This window comes from Sphaeramia orbicularis, chromosome 18 (assembly GCF_902148855.1).
Source record: "Sphaeramia orbicularis chromosome 18, fSphaOr1.1, whole genome shotgun sequence".
Taxonomy (NCBI): domain Eukaryota; kingdom Metazoa; phylum Chordata; class Actinopteri; order Kurtiformes; family Apogonidae; genus Sphaeramia; species Sphaeramia orbicularis.
In genome coordinates this window covers 4712500-4729755 of record NC_043974.1, presented here as the reverse complement: position 1 = coordinate 4729755, position 17256 = coordinate 4712500, and the positions used below count along the sequence as shown (strand labels likewise).

Below are 17256 nucleotides of genomic sequence, written 5' to 3'. Positions count from 1 at the left end.
GGGAAGAAAGGTAGGAAACGATGAGGATGCTTTGAAAGATGCAGAAAAAGAGGACGATGAAGTTGACAGTTACCAAATCCTTGATTCACTTGATGAACAAACAGATGAACAGCTGGACAATGAAGCCCAAGGTGGCCTCCATGAAGGCCAGACTTTAAATGAAGAAGCTTTTCAGATTCTGGATAGTGTCGATGACGAAGGCAAAACAGAGGAGGGTGGTGAAATGGAGATGGATGAGTCTTTTCAAGTGCTTGACAGCGTAACTGAAGACCACAGCACTGCAGAGCAAGAGGAAAGTTACTTTGTCAAAGAATCGGAAGACAAACAGCTCCCTGAGAAGGATTCGACTCCAGTAAATGACAAAGTACTAATCAAGACGCAGTAGATGGAGCCCAAAAGATGAATCCTGATGATGCAGATACTAAAAATGGAGAAGGAAGCACGAGAGATGGAAGTAGGAGAAATAGAAAACAAGACACACTCTCAGAATCCAACAAATCTACCAAAGAAGTGGAAAATCCACAAAAAGAAGTCATAAAAGATACTGAAATAGAACCTGTCAGTGACATTACTGAACAAGAAACCTTTGAGATTCTGGATTCAATAGATGATCAGACTGCAACCGTTTCTCAAGACACAGAAGTTAACCCAGTTACAAGAAGTAAAAGATATGGAAGCAGGAGAAAAAGGAAAGAGGAAGCACTTCCAGAGGAATCTCACAAAATGTCTAAAGAGGTGGAAAATCCTGACGAAGAAGACAGCAAAGGTGCTTTTCAAGAGCTCCACAGTGAATCTACAGAACAAGAAACCTTCAAGATTCTGGATTCAATAGAGGAACAGACTGCACAACAAAATGATGTCCAAAAACCTGAAACCTGTAGTGACCAGAAAGAGCATGTAAAGCCAACAGAGGGGGGGGAGAAAGAGGATTACCAGGTGATTGATTCTGTGGAAGATCAGCCGACTGTCATAGAAACAAAATTAGAGACAGAAAGGAAGGAAAACAGATGAAGACGACCCCTAGAAAAGATGACAGAACAACGAGGAGGAGCGTCCCATCCACCAGAGCATTCCGGAGTGAAGAGACAGAGAAGTCATCAGCAAAGAAACATGAAAGGATGGTGAAAAGACATGAAACACCAGCAAAGAAGGAAACCAGCGCTGGGGTTTCAGGAAAAGAAGAAGAAATAAAAGAGGTTACTGAAGAGATGGAGTACAAGATAGTAGATTCTGTTGAAGATGAACCAGCGCAGGACACCATCACAGAACGATCTGGAAGAAGACGAAGTACAAGAGGGAGGAAAGAGGAAATCCCGGAAGCCTCTAAAAAATCAGACAGGGATGAGGATACTTTTGAGATTTTAGACTCAGTTGAAGACAAGACAGCAAGTGATGAACCGAGTATCACAACCAGGTCCGCCAGAAAACGACCGAGAGCAGCAAAGAGAGACACGACGAGTGACAGAGCCAAAATGTCTCAAATGGAGGACATGCCAACTAAAAGGATGCGCACTCCGGCCAGAGAATCACAGGAAAGGAAAATGGAAAAAGCATCAAAGACAGACGACAAAGACGGCACACCAACGGACAGTGACAAAGAGGTGACTGAGGAGGAGACGACCTATCAGATACTGGACTCTTTGGAAGACGAAGAGGTTGAGCGTGATCCGCCAGTCATTGAAGTAAAAGCAAAAAGAGGGCGGCCAAAGAAGCAGGTCAAAGCAACCAAGAAAGGCGGCAAAACTCAAAAGAGCAAACAGGTAGAAGAAGAGGCTGCATATCGGATTTTGGATTCTTTAGAGGAAGAGAAAGTTGACAGTATGTCCTCAACAAACCAAACTGAACAGAAACAGATCAAAACCCTTCCCAATGAGAAGACCAACTAGTTAAATCCGTAACACCTGTAACGGGATCACCTAAAAAAGAGGAGGAGGAGGAAGAAGATCCTGTGTATGAGATAGTAGATTCTTTGGAAGATGATCAAAGTCAGGAGGAGATGGCAATTTTAGAGGAAAAAACACACAACAAAGATGAAAGCCCTTCAAAAGGTGAAGCTTTACCTGCTCAGGGAGACTTCCCAACATGTAGCAGCACTGAGTCTGAAATGGTAGACGTCCAAGAAAAGAGCCAAACAGTTGATGTTTTAGAGGAGGTAAAGGATGGAACTGGTGTTGGAGAAGAGTCTAAAACAAAGGAGAGCTCCCCCAAAATAGACGAAGACAAAGAGGACACCCAGTCCCAGAGCGATGTCCCAACACTTGAATACAAGACGGAGCAAAAGAAAGACAACACAGCTGCACTGAGCACTCTGACGAGCACAGGTGAAGTGAGGGAGGAGCAGGAGGAGGGTGACCCTGACAACACGACCAAGGAGGAAGAGCTGAGGACAAGGCAGGTGACTGGAAAGGACAAACATCTCAGCAGAGAGCCTGTAGACAGGAGGACGAAGGAGAGGGAGGACAGGAGGAGCAGGGAAAAGGAGGAGGATACGAGCCGGAGCAGCGGAAGAGGAGCAACAAGGAGGACCAAGGAGCGAGGTAGAGACGAGGAGGAAAAGGTGAAGGTAGACGCCAAGGAACTGGTGACGGTGGATGAGGTGGGAGCAGATGAGGCTGGAGCCGAGGCAGAGCAGGAGGGTCAGGAGTGGGAGGGGGAGATGCAGACTCTGGTCACTCTGGATGAGATAGTGGAGGAAGAGGAGGAGGAAGAGGAGGGCAGGCAGAGCCCAGTGCACTGAGACACACTACCAACCCAGGACGAAGAATCAACAGACTCTTTAAACCCAGAGGTAAAAGTTAAACTGAGACAGAACTGGCCAAATGATCAGACCACAGTCCACCCTTTGAAAGGACAAAAGAGCACAGACTAACAACAGCCAGTGGACGTGTTTATCTGCATCATGAAACCAGCAACAGAACACATTACACACAACACTGTCTCCAATATCGATCAATCATATTTTATTTATACAGGGTGTATCAAAAAGAAACTATACATTTTGAAAAATTACCCCCAGTTCCGCATTTGATAATTTTTGGAAATTTCTTTTCCAGACGTCTGTAGGTAGGGGATTGGTGGGTATTTGTCCAAATTTACAGACCCAGGTTTTCATGCATGAGTGAGCAGGGGACAGTTGTGCAATCCAAGTTAAAACTGGTTTGCACGAAGTAGCAGTGGGATTTAAATCCAATCAAGGTCATGGGAGGGGCCAATGGGCATCCATCTTGTTTTCCACAAAATTGCCAGGTTCAAGCTAGGGATGTATCCATCCATCCATTATCTGCCGCTTATCCGGGGCCGGGTCGCGGGGGCAACAGTCTAAGCAGGGATGCCCAGACTTCCCTATCCCCAGACACCTCCTCCAGCTCTTCCGGGGGGACCCCAAGGCGTTCCCAGGCCAACCGAGAGACAGTCTCTCCAACGTGACCTAGGTCTTCCCTGAGGTCTCCTCCCGGTGGGACATTTCCGAAACACCTCCCCAGGGAGGCGTCCAGAAGGCATCCGAAACAGATACCCGAGCCACCTCAGCTGGCCCCTCTCGATGGAGGAGCAGCGGCTCTACTCTGAGCTCCTCCCTGGTGACTGAGCTCCTCACCCTATCCCTAAGGGTGTGCCCAGCCACCCGATGGAGGAAACTCATGTCAACCACTTGTATCCGGGATCTTGTCCTTTCGGTCATGACCCAAAGCTCACGACCATAGGGGAGGATAGGAACATAGACTGACCGGTAAATCGAGAGCTTCGCCTCTCGGCTCTGCTCCTCCTTTACCAAACCGACCGATACAGCGACTGCATCAGTGCGAGGGATGTAATGATGTGAAAATTTCATATCACAGTTATTGTGACCAAAATGATCACGGTTATCATATTATCACGGTATCGTTCAAATGTGGTCAAAATGTTCAAAAGTACTTACACACAACCTGAAATAATTTAACAAAGTTGTATTTTGAAAAAAAAAAAAAAGAAACGGAAAAAAACAAATAAAATAATAGCCACAATGTACTTTCTGGTGGCAGAAACATTAAAATATTAACATGTAAACATCAAACATCAAATGTGCATTGAAGATGGCACCCTATTGCCGTTGTTTGACCATTTTCCATATCAAGTTTAAGTTGAAAATGCTGTAATTTTACTGCGTTTTATCGTTACACCGGTAATCATTACATCCCTCGTTACAGCATTAACACTTTGGACACCATGTCAATTTTTTTATCCATGGCAGCTGTTCCTGCCTTTCAAAATGAGTTCAACTTGTTTAGGCCTGATAATGTCACTGAGGACAGGCCTTGTTAGCGTTAGGGTTAGGGTCCTGGTCCTCCTAAGGCCAGTTTTAATTTGGATTGCGCAGTTGTCCCCTGCTCACTCATGCATGAAAACCTGGGTCTGTAAATTTGGACAAATACCCACCGATCCCCTACCTACCGATGTCCAGAAAAGAAAATTCCAAAAATTATCACATGCGGAACTGGGGGTAATTTTCTCCTATCTTTTCTCAAATAGGCTCAATTTTTAGCTTAAGAACTCTGTTTTATGGAACTGTTTACAAAATTTCAGTATCAGAAGTTCCGATCCTACTGATCAATATACTTTGGGAGGCAAGGGATAAAAAAAAATAATGAAATAAAAGTATAATGTAAAAATAATGAAAATGAAAATCCCACAGTTTTCTGTTGTTTTTTAGACTTTGGTGACTTTAGATGAAGCAGGTGATGATGATGAGGAGGAGACGACGAAGGCTTCAGAGGAGCTGCAAGCAGAACAATCCTCCACACGTGTCAAACACAAATCTGAGGAAACAGGTTTGTGATCTGTCAGTTTTCCACTTCCATAGTCCGTACACGTTCATGTAAACCCTGAATGTTTCTGACATCATGCACTGACCCACATGTCCAGTCTGTAAACCAGGCCTGTTGAACTCAGTTGACCTGCAGTGGGCCCAACCATTCAAATAACACCATAAACCTGTAAATAATGACCCCCCAATTTTTTTTTCTTTGTTTATTACAATAAAAAACATTCAGTTATGAAAATATTTACATTTACAAACTATCCAAACAAAAAAGGTGTAAATAACCTGAAAAACCTAAAATGTCTTGTGCAATTTTAACAATATTGTGCCTCAGCTTATCATTGATAAATGTACATTACACACAATGTTACAAACATTTGACAACAGGTAAAATATTATTCAAAATTTTAACATATGGAATTTGGAACTGAATTATAAACAGTTTCTACAATATTTAGTGTCAGCTTATTATATCCATTAGTCGAATGTCACTGTCAGACTGATGAAAGATGATTTAACATGTGCTTTTTTTCTGAATGTGGTTTTGTTTTTTTAGAAGAGACTGTGAATTTTGTGACAGTAGATGAAGTGGGAGAGGGTGAAGATGGAAAGGAAGAAGCCACACCCAGGAGAAGAGGCCGAGGCAGGAAGAGGTCCAGACAGGCTCCTGGTGAGATGCACCAGCTCTGACTTATGCTCTTAGGGCTGCACGATTAATCAATTTTAAATCGAAATCAGATTTTTTAATTAGGATGATTTTTAAAAAAAAGGGAAATTGTCAAATTGATTTCATCTCTCTTGTGCCTCTGGACTACACGCCCACGGGCTACCCTAGGCTCTTCCTCCTGTCTGTGACAGCGGTCTTTCACAGAAGTCTGTGTAATGACCGGACTTTAAATCTGTTCATGAGCCCGCAGTAGTGTTACCAATGTAAGCCGTGGTTTCACGCACGGATCCTGCAATTGAAATATAACTGCATAGGGATCACTCATCTTACGTTGTCCTGGATCCGTACTGTACTGTCTTCTTCCGATCTGGGTCGCAGGGTCAGCAGCCTCAACAGAGGAGCCCAGACAGCCCTCTGCCCACACACATCCACCAGCTCCGGGGATAGAATCCCTCCACCGTGTCCTGGGTCGGTCTCTTCCACACACGGATCCCCCAGTTTAAATAGAACCGCATGGGAATCACTCATATTATGTGGTCCACACATGCACGAATGATGCCTGTCACTGACTTACATTGGTATCACTTCTGTGGGCCCAGATACCCCAAAAAAGGAAAAAAAAAAATCTGTAATTAATTTATTTCTCTTACTTTTCATTCACAAATATAAGTTCTGTAAAACAAAACAAATATTTATTTTTGAAAGATGTTGAACTTTATTTAAAGCTGTTAGATAAATCTGGAGACAAAAAGGCTGTAAAAAACCATCAGTATTTGCTCTGATTTGGACATTGTATTGTAGTGTATTCACCCTGGCAAACTTAAGTTATTTTCTTTTTGTATACATTGTTTGTATACTCTACTTCATTCAATAAAGACATAATGAAAAAAAATACAAAAATAAAACTTTGTGGGCCCATCACGTGATACCATCACAGATTTGAGGTAGGGAGCAGTGGCTTGCATTGCTGGCTGTTAATGAAAATGACATGCTGACTTGTGTTGTCTTCTGTAGTTTTATCCAAGAATAGAAATCGAAAATCGAATTTTTAAAGGAAAAAAAATCGGGATTTTATTTTTTGCCAAAATCATGCAGCCCTAGGCTCCGTTCACACTGCAGGCACATGTGGTCCAAACACGATTATTTATCCATAATGACCTGTATCTGATCTGTTACAGTTTGAACAGCACTAATCTGACCCAGACCACTTTCATATGTGGTCCTAAATCTGACCCAGACCACTTTCATATGTGGTCCTAAATCTGACCCAGACCACTTTCATATGTGGTCGTAAATCTGACCCAGACCACTTTCATATGTGGTCCTAAATCTGACCCAGACCACTTTCATATGTGGTCCTAAATCTGACCCAGACCACTTTCATATGTGGTCCTAAATTTGATACGTATCTTATATTTTTCAATGTGACTTCAGTCTGAACATCCGTTCAGACTCAAAACTGATAGAAGTCGCATTTAATGTGGAATATGAACCAACACACAAAAAAAATCAGATTTCACCCAAAAATCCAAATTGTGCATTCGACCTGCTGTGTGAACAAAGCCTTAGTCTCCAGCCTCATCTGTAGAAAAGTAGTGGCCGTGAATCTGTGAACTTCATTCCATTTGAACCACTGCTTCTTCTTTACTTCAGTGAGAAAATCCACCAGAGGGAAAAGAGTGTGTAAAGATGTGAAAGAAGAGGAGGAAAAGGGAGGAGCTGACACAGAAGCTCCGCCCCCAGGGTCATCCGACCCACCCCTGTCATCAGACAAAGTTGTGTCCACCTGGGTCCAGTCAGACGTCCTGAAGGCAGATGCTGAAGAACGGAGCAGAGACGACGTCCATGCAGACTCTGCTGGACAGGAACAGGAGGAGGTGCTGGACAGAGGAGTGGAGGAGGGGCCAGAGGAGGTGGAGACATGGGGCGGGGCCCACAGGAAAGGTACAGCATCTTACAATCACAACTCACACCAACCGAACCTTTTATGGGGTTGACATCTGAACGTCCTCCACATATTCACATCCCTGAGAGAAAAAACCTTTTATTGTTGAAGTGAAACTGAAGATAAGGACTTTCAGATGTTCATGTCACATGGTCTGGTTTATATGGGCCTGATTTACTAAAGGTTTGTGTAAAAACATGCACAAACTTGACTGTTCATGCTAAAACAGGTTGAAGTTTATCCACTAACAGTCACACCGAGGGTTGTGTCTCTGAAATGGACAAAATAACTCGTGTATCAGCACACACATAGACATGATGACATCAGCACACGCATTGACAGACATCAGCACATGCATAGACATGATGACATCAGCACACGCATCGACATGACATCAGCACACATAGACATGATGACATCGGCACACACACACATGATGACATCAACTGGATCGATGACAAAATAAGGTACAATACGTGCAAGGGGCGGGGCTTGTTGTGTCTGGAACCACTTACTTAGTTGTGTGTTTTGTGTAGTTTTGTTCTAGTGGGTTCTTTGGGACCTGTTGGAGAACGGTGCTTTTGTCCACAGTGGACTCATTTGACCCCTCTGTCCTGTACTTTATAGTGGACAGTAAAAGGAGGAGGGACCAGCTGGGGCCTGGACCTGGACCTGAAGTGAAGCGATCCCGGTCTCAGTCTCCTTGTGTGTCCTCTGACTTCAAACTGCCTCCATTCACACCCAACACCCCCCTGGGTGAGACACACAAGACAGACACTGAGGGACAGGTCCTTCTGTTTACTGTCTCATCTGTTTGTCCTTCTGTTTACTGTCTCATCTGTTTGTCCTTCTGTTTACTGTCTCATCTGTTTGTCCTTCTGTTTACAGTCTCATCTGTTTGTCCTTCTGTTTACTGTCTCATCTGTTTGTCCTTCTGTTTACTGTCTCATCTGTTTGTCCTTCTGTTTACTGTCTCATCTGTTTGTCCTTCTGTTTACTGTCTCATCTGTTTGTCCTTCTGTTTACAGTCTCACTCATCTGTTTGTCTTCCTTCTCTGTCTTCAGGTGCAGAGTTCGTGGTTCCTAAATCAGGCTTTTACTGTAACCTCTGCTGCCTTTTCTACCAGAGGGAGAGTACAGCCAAAGAGGAGCACTGTAGCAGCCACAGACACTACAGCAACCTACAGGTACACAATAATACACAATAAAACACAACAATACACACTAATACACACTACCCGCAACCTACAGGTACACAATAATACACAACGATACACACTAATACACACTACAGCAACCTACAGTTACACAATAATACACAATAATACACAATAATACACAACGATACACACTAATACACACTACCGCAACCTACAGGTACACAATAATACACAATAATACACAACGATACACACTAATACACACTACCGCAACCTACAGGTACACAATAATACACACTACAGCAACCTACAGGTACACAATAATACACACTACAGACTAACCTACAGGTACACAATAATACACAATAATACACACTACTGCAACCTACAGGTACACTATAACAGACACTAATACACACTACCGCAACCTACAGGTACACAATAATACACACTAATATACACTACTGCAACCTACAGTTACACAATAATACACATTGCAGCAACCTACAGGTACACAATAATACATAATAATACACAACGACACCACTAATACACACTACCGCAACCTACAGGTACACAATAATACACACTACTGCAACCTACAGGTACACAATAATACACACTACAGCAACCTACAGGTACGCAATAATACACACTACCGCAACCTACAGGTACACAATAATACACACTACAGACTAACCTACAGGTACACAATACACACTACAGCAACCTATAGGTACACAATAATACACAATACACACTACCGCAACCTACAGGTACACAATAATACACACTAATATACACTACTGCAACCTACAGTTACACAATAATACACATTGCAGCAACCTACAGGTACACCATAATACACAATAATACATACTACTGTAACCTGCAGGTACACAATAATACACACACTAATACACACTACCACAACCCACAGGTACACACTAATATACACTACTGCAACCTACAGGTACACAATAATACACACTACCGCAACCTACAGGTACACAGTAATACACACTAGTACACTCTACAGCAACCTACAGGTACACATGAATGCACACACATATACACTAAATGTGAAGACACACCAACCTGACTGCCGACCGTCTCCAGTAAAGGTAGTCCAACTGATCAGTCTGCTCTCGTCTCCCTGACACGGTCCAAAAAGTGTGAAGAACACACCAACTCGACTACCCACTCAAACATATGGTCTGTGCTTGCACAAGACGTAAACCCGGAAATGACGGAACATGCCTGTACACAAAAACCCAGAGCTCACTATAGTCGGTCATTGTTGTTTTGGTGTACCGGGTCTGTGTGGCGTCCGTCATAGTGGTCAGTTGACAGCTGCGCTCCTCTGTTCACCTGAGTGTCCAGAACATATGACCTGCAGATCTGAGGATACGACCACAAAGTCCATCATTGACTGGTGACCGAGGATGTCCTGGAGCCACGTTCACCGACGTTATGTTCGAACAGGGTGTTGGTTATGGCCAGACTGGGACTGACTGATTTAATTATTTCCTGTCATGTCCTTCTTCTTGTCTGTTTAATGCTGCTCTTGTGTCTCTGATCGGTGCTAGTAACTGTGCTGCTGCTGAATTTCCTTTTTTTTTTTTTTTCCAGAAATATTACCAGAAACTTCAACAGAAACAATTAGGAGGTTCAACAGGAACAGAAGGCGCCACTGTTTCTGACCTGGACTGAATCAGACACAGACGGTGAAAGTAAAACATGAGCTGCTGTTGGATAAAGCAAAGGCATCAGACCACGCCCTCCAGAACCTTCTGTTATGGAAACCTTGGACATAAAACAGACATAATGCAGCGTTTTCACATGTTTCACTGGATCCACTGCACAGGTGCCTTGTCCTGCTTTCATTTGCACAGACTGTCTCTAAAATGGAAAACACACAGGAGAAGCTGAGGCTGCGGTGGGAAACAGCTTCAACCATGCATACTTATACTATAGTATTACACATCTGCCTTTAGTACTGTCTGTTTAGGCATAGTACTAAAGGCTCACACAAATTAGTATAATCTAACAACAGCGTATTAAAATAAAAACACGTGAATAAAGTTGTAATATTATGAGAATAAAGTCGTAGTTTTAAAGTAAACTCATAATTTAACAAAAAACAATGTCGTACTTTTATGAAATTAAAGTCATAATAATTTCAAAATGAATTTGCAATAGTACGATAAAAGTCATAATTTAAATCGTAAGCCTTAAGTTCAGTCATTTGCTCCAAATCCATTCAGTTCTTACAACGAAACAAACCCAAACGTGTGAACTGTCTTCGAAGTCCGTGGACTAATGCTAATGTGTTGATGGTGAGCGGGGCTAATAGGCTCAGTATTTGGTGGGCGGGGCTAATAGGCTCAGTATTTGGTGGGCGGGGCTAATAGGCTCAGTATTTAGCCTTTGTGCGTAAACCCCAAATGAAAGTACAGTCTACTCTTGTTAAACCACCCGCCGTTATACCGCCATTTCCGCCTATCGCCATCCGCCAGCCCAGTTCCATGCACAAACAACACTTATACCATTGATTTCCCGACCGTTATACCGCCAGCGTGATTGCCATCGAGTACACATAAATTTTAACAATGCACTGAAACAAACCCGCCAGACGCTGATCGCGACAAGCTACGAGTAGGTCTACGGAACGGCCACCGTTCATTTATCGCAGAACACTGGATGTTGGGAAGAGGACGTGGGATTAAGCCAAAGCCTCAAGATGATGGGGTGTCATTTCCCGACACCGTATAATAATGCTTAAAATGTTTCCCCACTTTAAATGATCCCTTACAACATAACAGAATCAAGATTTATTTAGAAACGCAATTAGAACGGGTTAACGGAGGCAGCATAGACATCATATAGTAAAGACATGCACATTATGGACGCAACCCGTTGTAACGCCATTTTCACTATACCGCCAATTTGGCCGTGAACGGAAGTTGGCGGTATAACGAGAGTAGACTGTAGAACCTCACAAAATGTTCCACTTCTATATTATGAGACCAGTGGGTACAACTGAATTCTCGTAAATTAGGATATTTTTCCACCTGTTTTTAAATTACGATGTTATTCTCATAATATTATGGCTTTATTCTGGAAACATGACGATATTATTTTCATAATATTTCGACTTCATTCTCATAAAGTTGACTCTTTGTGTATTCGACTTTATTCTCATAAATTAGGATATTTTTCCATCTGTTTTTAAATTACGATGTTATTCTCATAATATTATGGCTTTATTCTGGAAACATGATGACATTATTCTCATAATATTTCAACTTTATTCTCATAAAGTTATGATATTTTTAGTCTGATGGATTATTGGTATCAGTTGTCATGTGTCGTCCATAAACTTTGACCTTGACTGACCTTGAACGGTCAAAGGGATGTCAGTTAATGTCTTTAAATTCACTGTTGGACTACTATTTTTAAATTACAATGTTATTCTCATAATATTCTGGCTTTATTCTCTAAATATGACAACATTATTGTGATAATCATTATTGTAAAATCGTAAAATGAGTGGTTCTATCTCCGTATTTTCCGACTTCATGCTGGTGTTTGTCTTTGGTACGTGGGCCTGATCCGCCGTCGTACGTGCTGATCATCTTCATCAGACCCACTTGAATCTGAAGGAACTGAGGTTTGTTTCCAGGCGAAGATATGAAGACATTTTTCTGTTGATGTTACTGTGGCAGTTTTTTTTAAATTGTACCAAACTGTGTTCCATTCTAGTGTTTATAAATGAAGCCCATGTATAAAAGTTCCAGTAAAAAGGGTGTGGTCTTCACTGTTTGATGACATCATGTCCTAACTCTGTCTGTCTGTTCTCTTTCTTTTTTTTTTATAAGGGTCCAATATGTTTTGCATGTTGTGAATAATTTTAATAGTTTTATCTTCGTCTTGTAAAGCAGCTTTTATTCATCTCATTTGTATTTAACCCTTAAACATCCAGCGTTACTTTTGTGGCAGTTTCCACATGAATTTTTCTCAATTTATCACTTCTTCAGGGATTTCACCATTTATTGTAATAATATAATTTCTATTTTGTGATTTTTTTTTTTGCGATAATTGGGCATTTTCCTGCATTTAATCCCCTGAATATATATATATATATATATTATATATATACATATATATATATGTTCATAAAAGATCAGCTCCATGGGTTTTTTTGTTTTTTTTTTCTTCAATTTCATTCAGTTTGTGGCTTATTTTGTTCTTGTTGCTTATTTTTTGTCAGTTTTCTTCATTTTAATGATAACTTTGCCCTTTTTTAAAATTTTATTTTATTAATTTCTTTCACTGTTTTTGTTCATTTTTTATTTATTATTTATTTTTTTACTTTATTTTAGTACATTTTTATCTTATTTTTTCACATTATTTATTATTTTGTATTTCAAATAAATTTTTGTTCATTTTATCCTCTGTCATTACTTTTGCAGCAGGTCCCAAATGAATTTTTTTTCTCTATTTCAGTGATTTATGGCCATTTATTCTAATATTATCCTCCGTATTTTGTTTTTCTTCAATATAAAATCAGGTTTTTTCCCCAATTTAATTTACCGTTCATGTAGATGTTCATAAAAGCACAGATTAAAGTTAATTATCAAATATCAGAAACAGCAAAATCAAGAAATAAGTAACTTTTCAGTCCAATCTGTCATTAACTGAACATAAACCCAGTGTGTCCATCCACTGTCATTGATCCAACTTCATGGGTTTGACTGGTGAGTCAATATTAGAGAAGATGATGGTGTTGTAACTACGGAGCCTCTGAATGTCCAAATATGGTCATATCTGATGACCATGAGAAGAAGAACTGTATTTTACACCAATTATTAACATGGATTGATAGGATTCATGGATCAACAGGTAGTAAACAGTGTAGATCAGTAGATGGTTTAGGTTAGAGTAAAAGAAATCCACCAGGTTTTGAAACTCAAAAAGTTTAATTCTCATATATTTCTGATAAAAGTCTGACCAATCATTTTATTTGTTCCGAATGAAATAATTGGCTGAGCCTCCTGTCAATCATCCATAACTGCTGTCCCACATCCGATACCAGTACCTCTGAATCTGAGGTTCCTCTGGTGCTGCTTCTCCTGTCACTGACCACAGTCTACGGTCCAGGATGTGACTGGATTGGACTGAAATGCATATGAAGGGAAAAAACGGATTTATTAACAGGAACAACAACCAAGGGGAACAAACAAGAACCCGACTGCAGCAGTCAGGTCAAGGTTATTATTGTTAACGAAAACTGACGAAATGATTAAAACTAGAATATAAAAAATATTTTTGTTAACTGAAATAAATAAAACTATTATTAAAAGAAAAAAATGATAACTAACTGAAACTGAATTGTGTGTTTACAAAACTAACTTAAACTTTATAAAAATTATGAATAAAATTCCCTTCGTTTTCGTCTTTGTCAACATCAGATTGATACGAAAGCGATTTATTTCGCTCTTGCAATTTTAGCCAGCGGCACCATACACTTCACGGTCCGTCACTTGTGTTCAGTTGTGGTTTCCAGTCGTCTTCTGGTCCCCACTCTACCTGGAAACATGGAGACTAAAGCTGGGAGAAAGCAGAGTCCTGTCTGGGATTTATGTGAATACGACGACAGAGAAGAAGAGAAAAGACACGAAAAAACAAAAACTAATACTAAAACTAAACTAAAATTAAGCATTTAGAAAATAACAAAAACTAATAAAAACTAGCAAATCTGCTCTAAAAACTAATTAAAACTAACTGAATTAGAGGGAAAAAAAGTCAAAACTAACTAAACTAAACTATAATGAATAATCCAAAACTATTAGAACCTTGAGTCAGAGTCTGAATGAATAAAGGATGGAGATAAAAGTCCAGTAGTCTGACGTACTGAACTCCACAGACAGGTCAAAGGTCAGCTTTTATGACCACATGCATGTACTTGGTGTTACACAGTGTAGGATGATAAATGCATGGACTATGAAACCTCAAATGTCCATGGAAAATTGGCGGAGCCCGCGCTCTCACGATACGCGTGCCCATCACCTGGGCACTTCCATCTCCCAGCTGATGAGGTGCAGTGAAGACACTGACCCAGCGCTGCACAGACCACACCCTTAAATACAGGGTCTACTGATGGAACAGGGGACCAGCAGGTGGATGATGTATCTGATCAATGAGGGAGGGGTCCGCAGACACGCTGAAGCCGACCGGACCTCCACCTCCGCTTCCACCGCGTGCATCAGGTGAGAGGAGGGGAGCACCAGAGCTCGGGCGGGGCTTTGGAGGGAGGCGGGTTGTTCATGTTCAAGTTTTCCTAAGTGCTGTGAGAAATGCCACATCGGTAGGTATAGCTTTAAGAAAAAAAAAACAACTTGAATTAAGCAATAACATCTGCCAGTGGAACAAGTGAAGATGATCTTGGTCAGATTTGTTGAAATCAGATTTTCCAGATCTACTGTCTATAAATCAGTTCTTGTATCTCACTGAAAAGTTCCTCTTTAGGTGATTCTGTCTGATTTTAAGTGTGATGAGATATTTGGACTAGAAATGAGACAAATACACTTGGTCAGATTTAGATTTTTTCCAGTGTGTTAATCATTTTCCATATTTAGACTGAAACATAAAAGGTGTCATCGGGTCGAGTGGATACAGATGTTTAGAGGAAAGCAGAGCTACGTCAGGTCCATCAAACAGAACCCCACCTGAACACACCACAACCCCTTATGTACAAACTTCATCTCATTAAGGACTGGCATGATCCACTTTACAGCTGATACAATAAATAGATATGTACATAAAATCCATTACAAATAAATAAGTGGGTTCTTCTCTGAAACTGGTCCTAAAACAGGGCTAAACATTCAAACCAGATGAAGACTAAAGTTATGAAGCAGGTTTGGAAGAACTTTGGGTCTATTTGAAAAAATAAATATTTACTGAGATAAAGAGAAACTATTTTTCAGATAAAACACAATTTTATATTATTTTACATTATATTTAATACAAAAATCCACATGTAACATGGTCAAAAGGACACAAGATTACACACTACAGTTTTTTTTTTTTTTTATGTCTTTCTATTCTGTCATAGGTGCATTTTGGGAATTGAACTAATAATTCAAGGCAGAGTGTTTGACAAAAATGACCACTGTTGAAAAATCACTGGTGATTTATGTGTGTTTAAAGGTTCAGGTTCCACATGTAACACCAGTGGACACGATGGCTTCCACACCAAACCTGGAATGAGACTGAGATTGATGTTTTCATTGAAGTATTTTACAGTCCAACATTTCAAAAACTTAACAACAAACTGCTTTGTTGAGTTGTAAAAATTTCTTTCAATGTTTTTTTTGGCGTAAAAAAAGCCTTCATGAGGTACAACTGGGTACAGTGCTGCTGTTGCATCACAGGAGGGCGTTTTAGCCTCTCATGGTATTGTACAATGGCACCACGGGTACAATGCCGCTAGTATGCAATAATCTAATGAAGCACCAAAAAACAAACAAACAAACAGCTGTTTAATGTGTAAAGAATGTGAATCTACTGCTGGTTAAAGCAGACACACACTATATTTCACAGGTGTCAAACATGTGGCCCGGGGGCCAAAACCGGCCCACCAAAGGATCCGATCCGGCCCATGGGATGAATTAGTGAAATACAAAAATTACACTGAAGATATCAACAATCAAGGATGTTCAAATCATTTTAGGTCGATTCAATTTAAAGTGGATCAGACCAGTAAAATACTGTCATAATAAACTATAAATAATGAAAACCACAAACTTTTTTCTTGGTTTTAGTGTTAAAAAAAAGTTAGATTACACAACAATTGAACAAATATAATAAAAATAAACAAATATGAACAACCTGAAATGTCTTAAGAGAAGTATATGGAATTTGAACAATATTCTGCTTGTCACTAAATATTTTGTTTATTTGTAGATCCGCTGTGATCTGTAAGTTGTGATGTATATGTATAAATGATAAACTAAGACGTAATATTGTTAAAATTGCACTTATTTTTCTTCAGTATTTTCAGGTTGTTCATATTTGTTCATGTTATGTTCAAGTACAGTTCGTTCATTACGGAATTTCACTTTTTTCACTCAAAAACAAAGAACAAACTTTAGAGTTGACACTATTTATCAGTCCTTATGCTGTTATTTATATTATTTTATTGGTCTGGCCCACTTTATGTCATATTAAACTGCATGTAGTCCCTGAAATAAAATTAGCCAGACATCCCGACTGTATTTGGACTGGTTTCTAAAGTGCTCGTCTTTGTGGAACATGTGTTGGAGTTCTGACCTCAGATGGACTTTTTGGATCAACTTGAACACAAACCAGTGACTAGATTTAGTCATTTCTCAGTGACAGTGGAATGGCTGTAATGTCTGGTATGAACATTATGTCAAACCAGTTCCAGTGTTCAGTGTGAACCTGTGCTGACGCTGGTTACAGTAACTTCCATCACTTCCTTCACACGATGAAACCGTCTGGGTTCATGTGGTTTTAGATTCTTTATTTCAGCTTCTGCTTCATTCTTATTAGCTCTCATTTGTCTGTTGTTCACATCTACCAACTTCCTGACACACAAGTCAGACACACGTTATCAGAGACTTTTAGACTTGGAACACGCCTACACACACACACACACACA

The 17256-nt window shown here is 40.4% G+C and overlaps 2 protein-coding genes across 2 annotated transcripts; both read left to right on the top strand.

The window, feature by feature from the left end:
• Positions 1-358: 358 nt before the first annotated feature.
• LOC115438942 (muscle M-line assembly protein unc-89-like) lies at positions 359-1886 on the top strand. The gene is made up of 2 exons (XM_030162835.1): positions 359-1108; positions 1145-1886. Exons 1-2 carry the CDS (start codon positions 1008-1010, stop codon positions 1884-1886), a joined length of 843 nt encoding a protein of 280 aa, XP_030018695.1. The 5' UTR covers positions 359-1007.
• Positions 1887-1996: 110 nt separating this feature from the next.
• LOC115438941 (RNA-binding protein 20-like) lies at positions 1997-11011 on the top strand. The gene is made up of 8 exons (XM_030162834.1): positions 1997-2636; positions 2739-2788; positions 4688-4805; positions 5352-5465; positions 7116-7406; positions 8035-8163; positions 8473-8594; positions 10200-11011. The coding sequence occupies exons 1-8, from the start codon at positions 1997-1999 to the stop codon at positions 10278-10280; spliced, it is 1545 nt and encodes a 514-aa protein (XP_030018694.1). The 3' UTR covers positions 10281-11011.
• The last annotated feature ends 6245 nt before the right edge of the window (positions 11012-17256 follow it).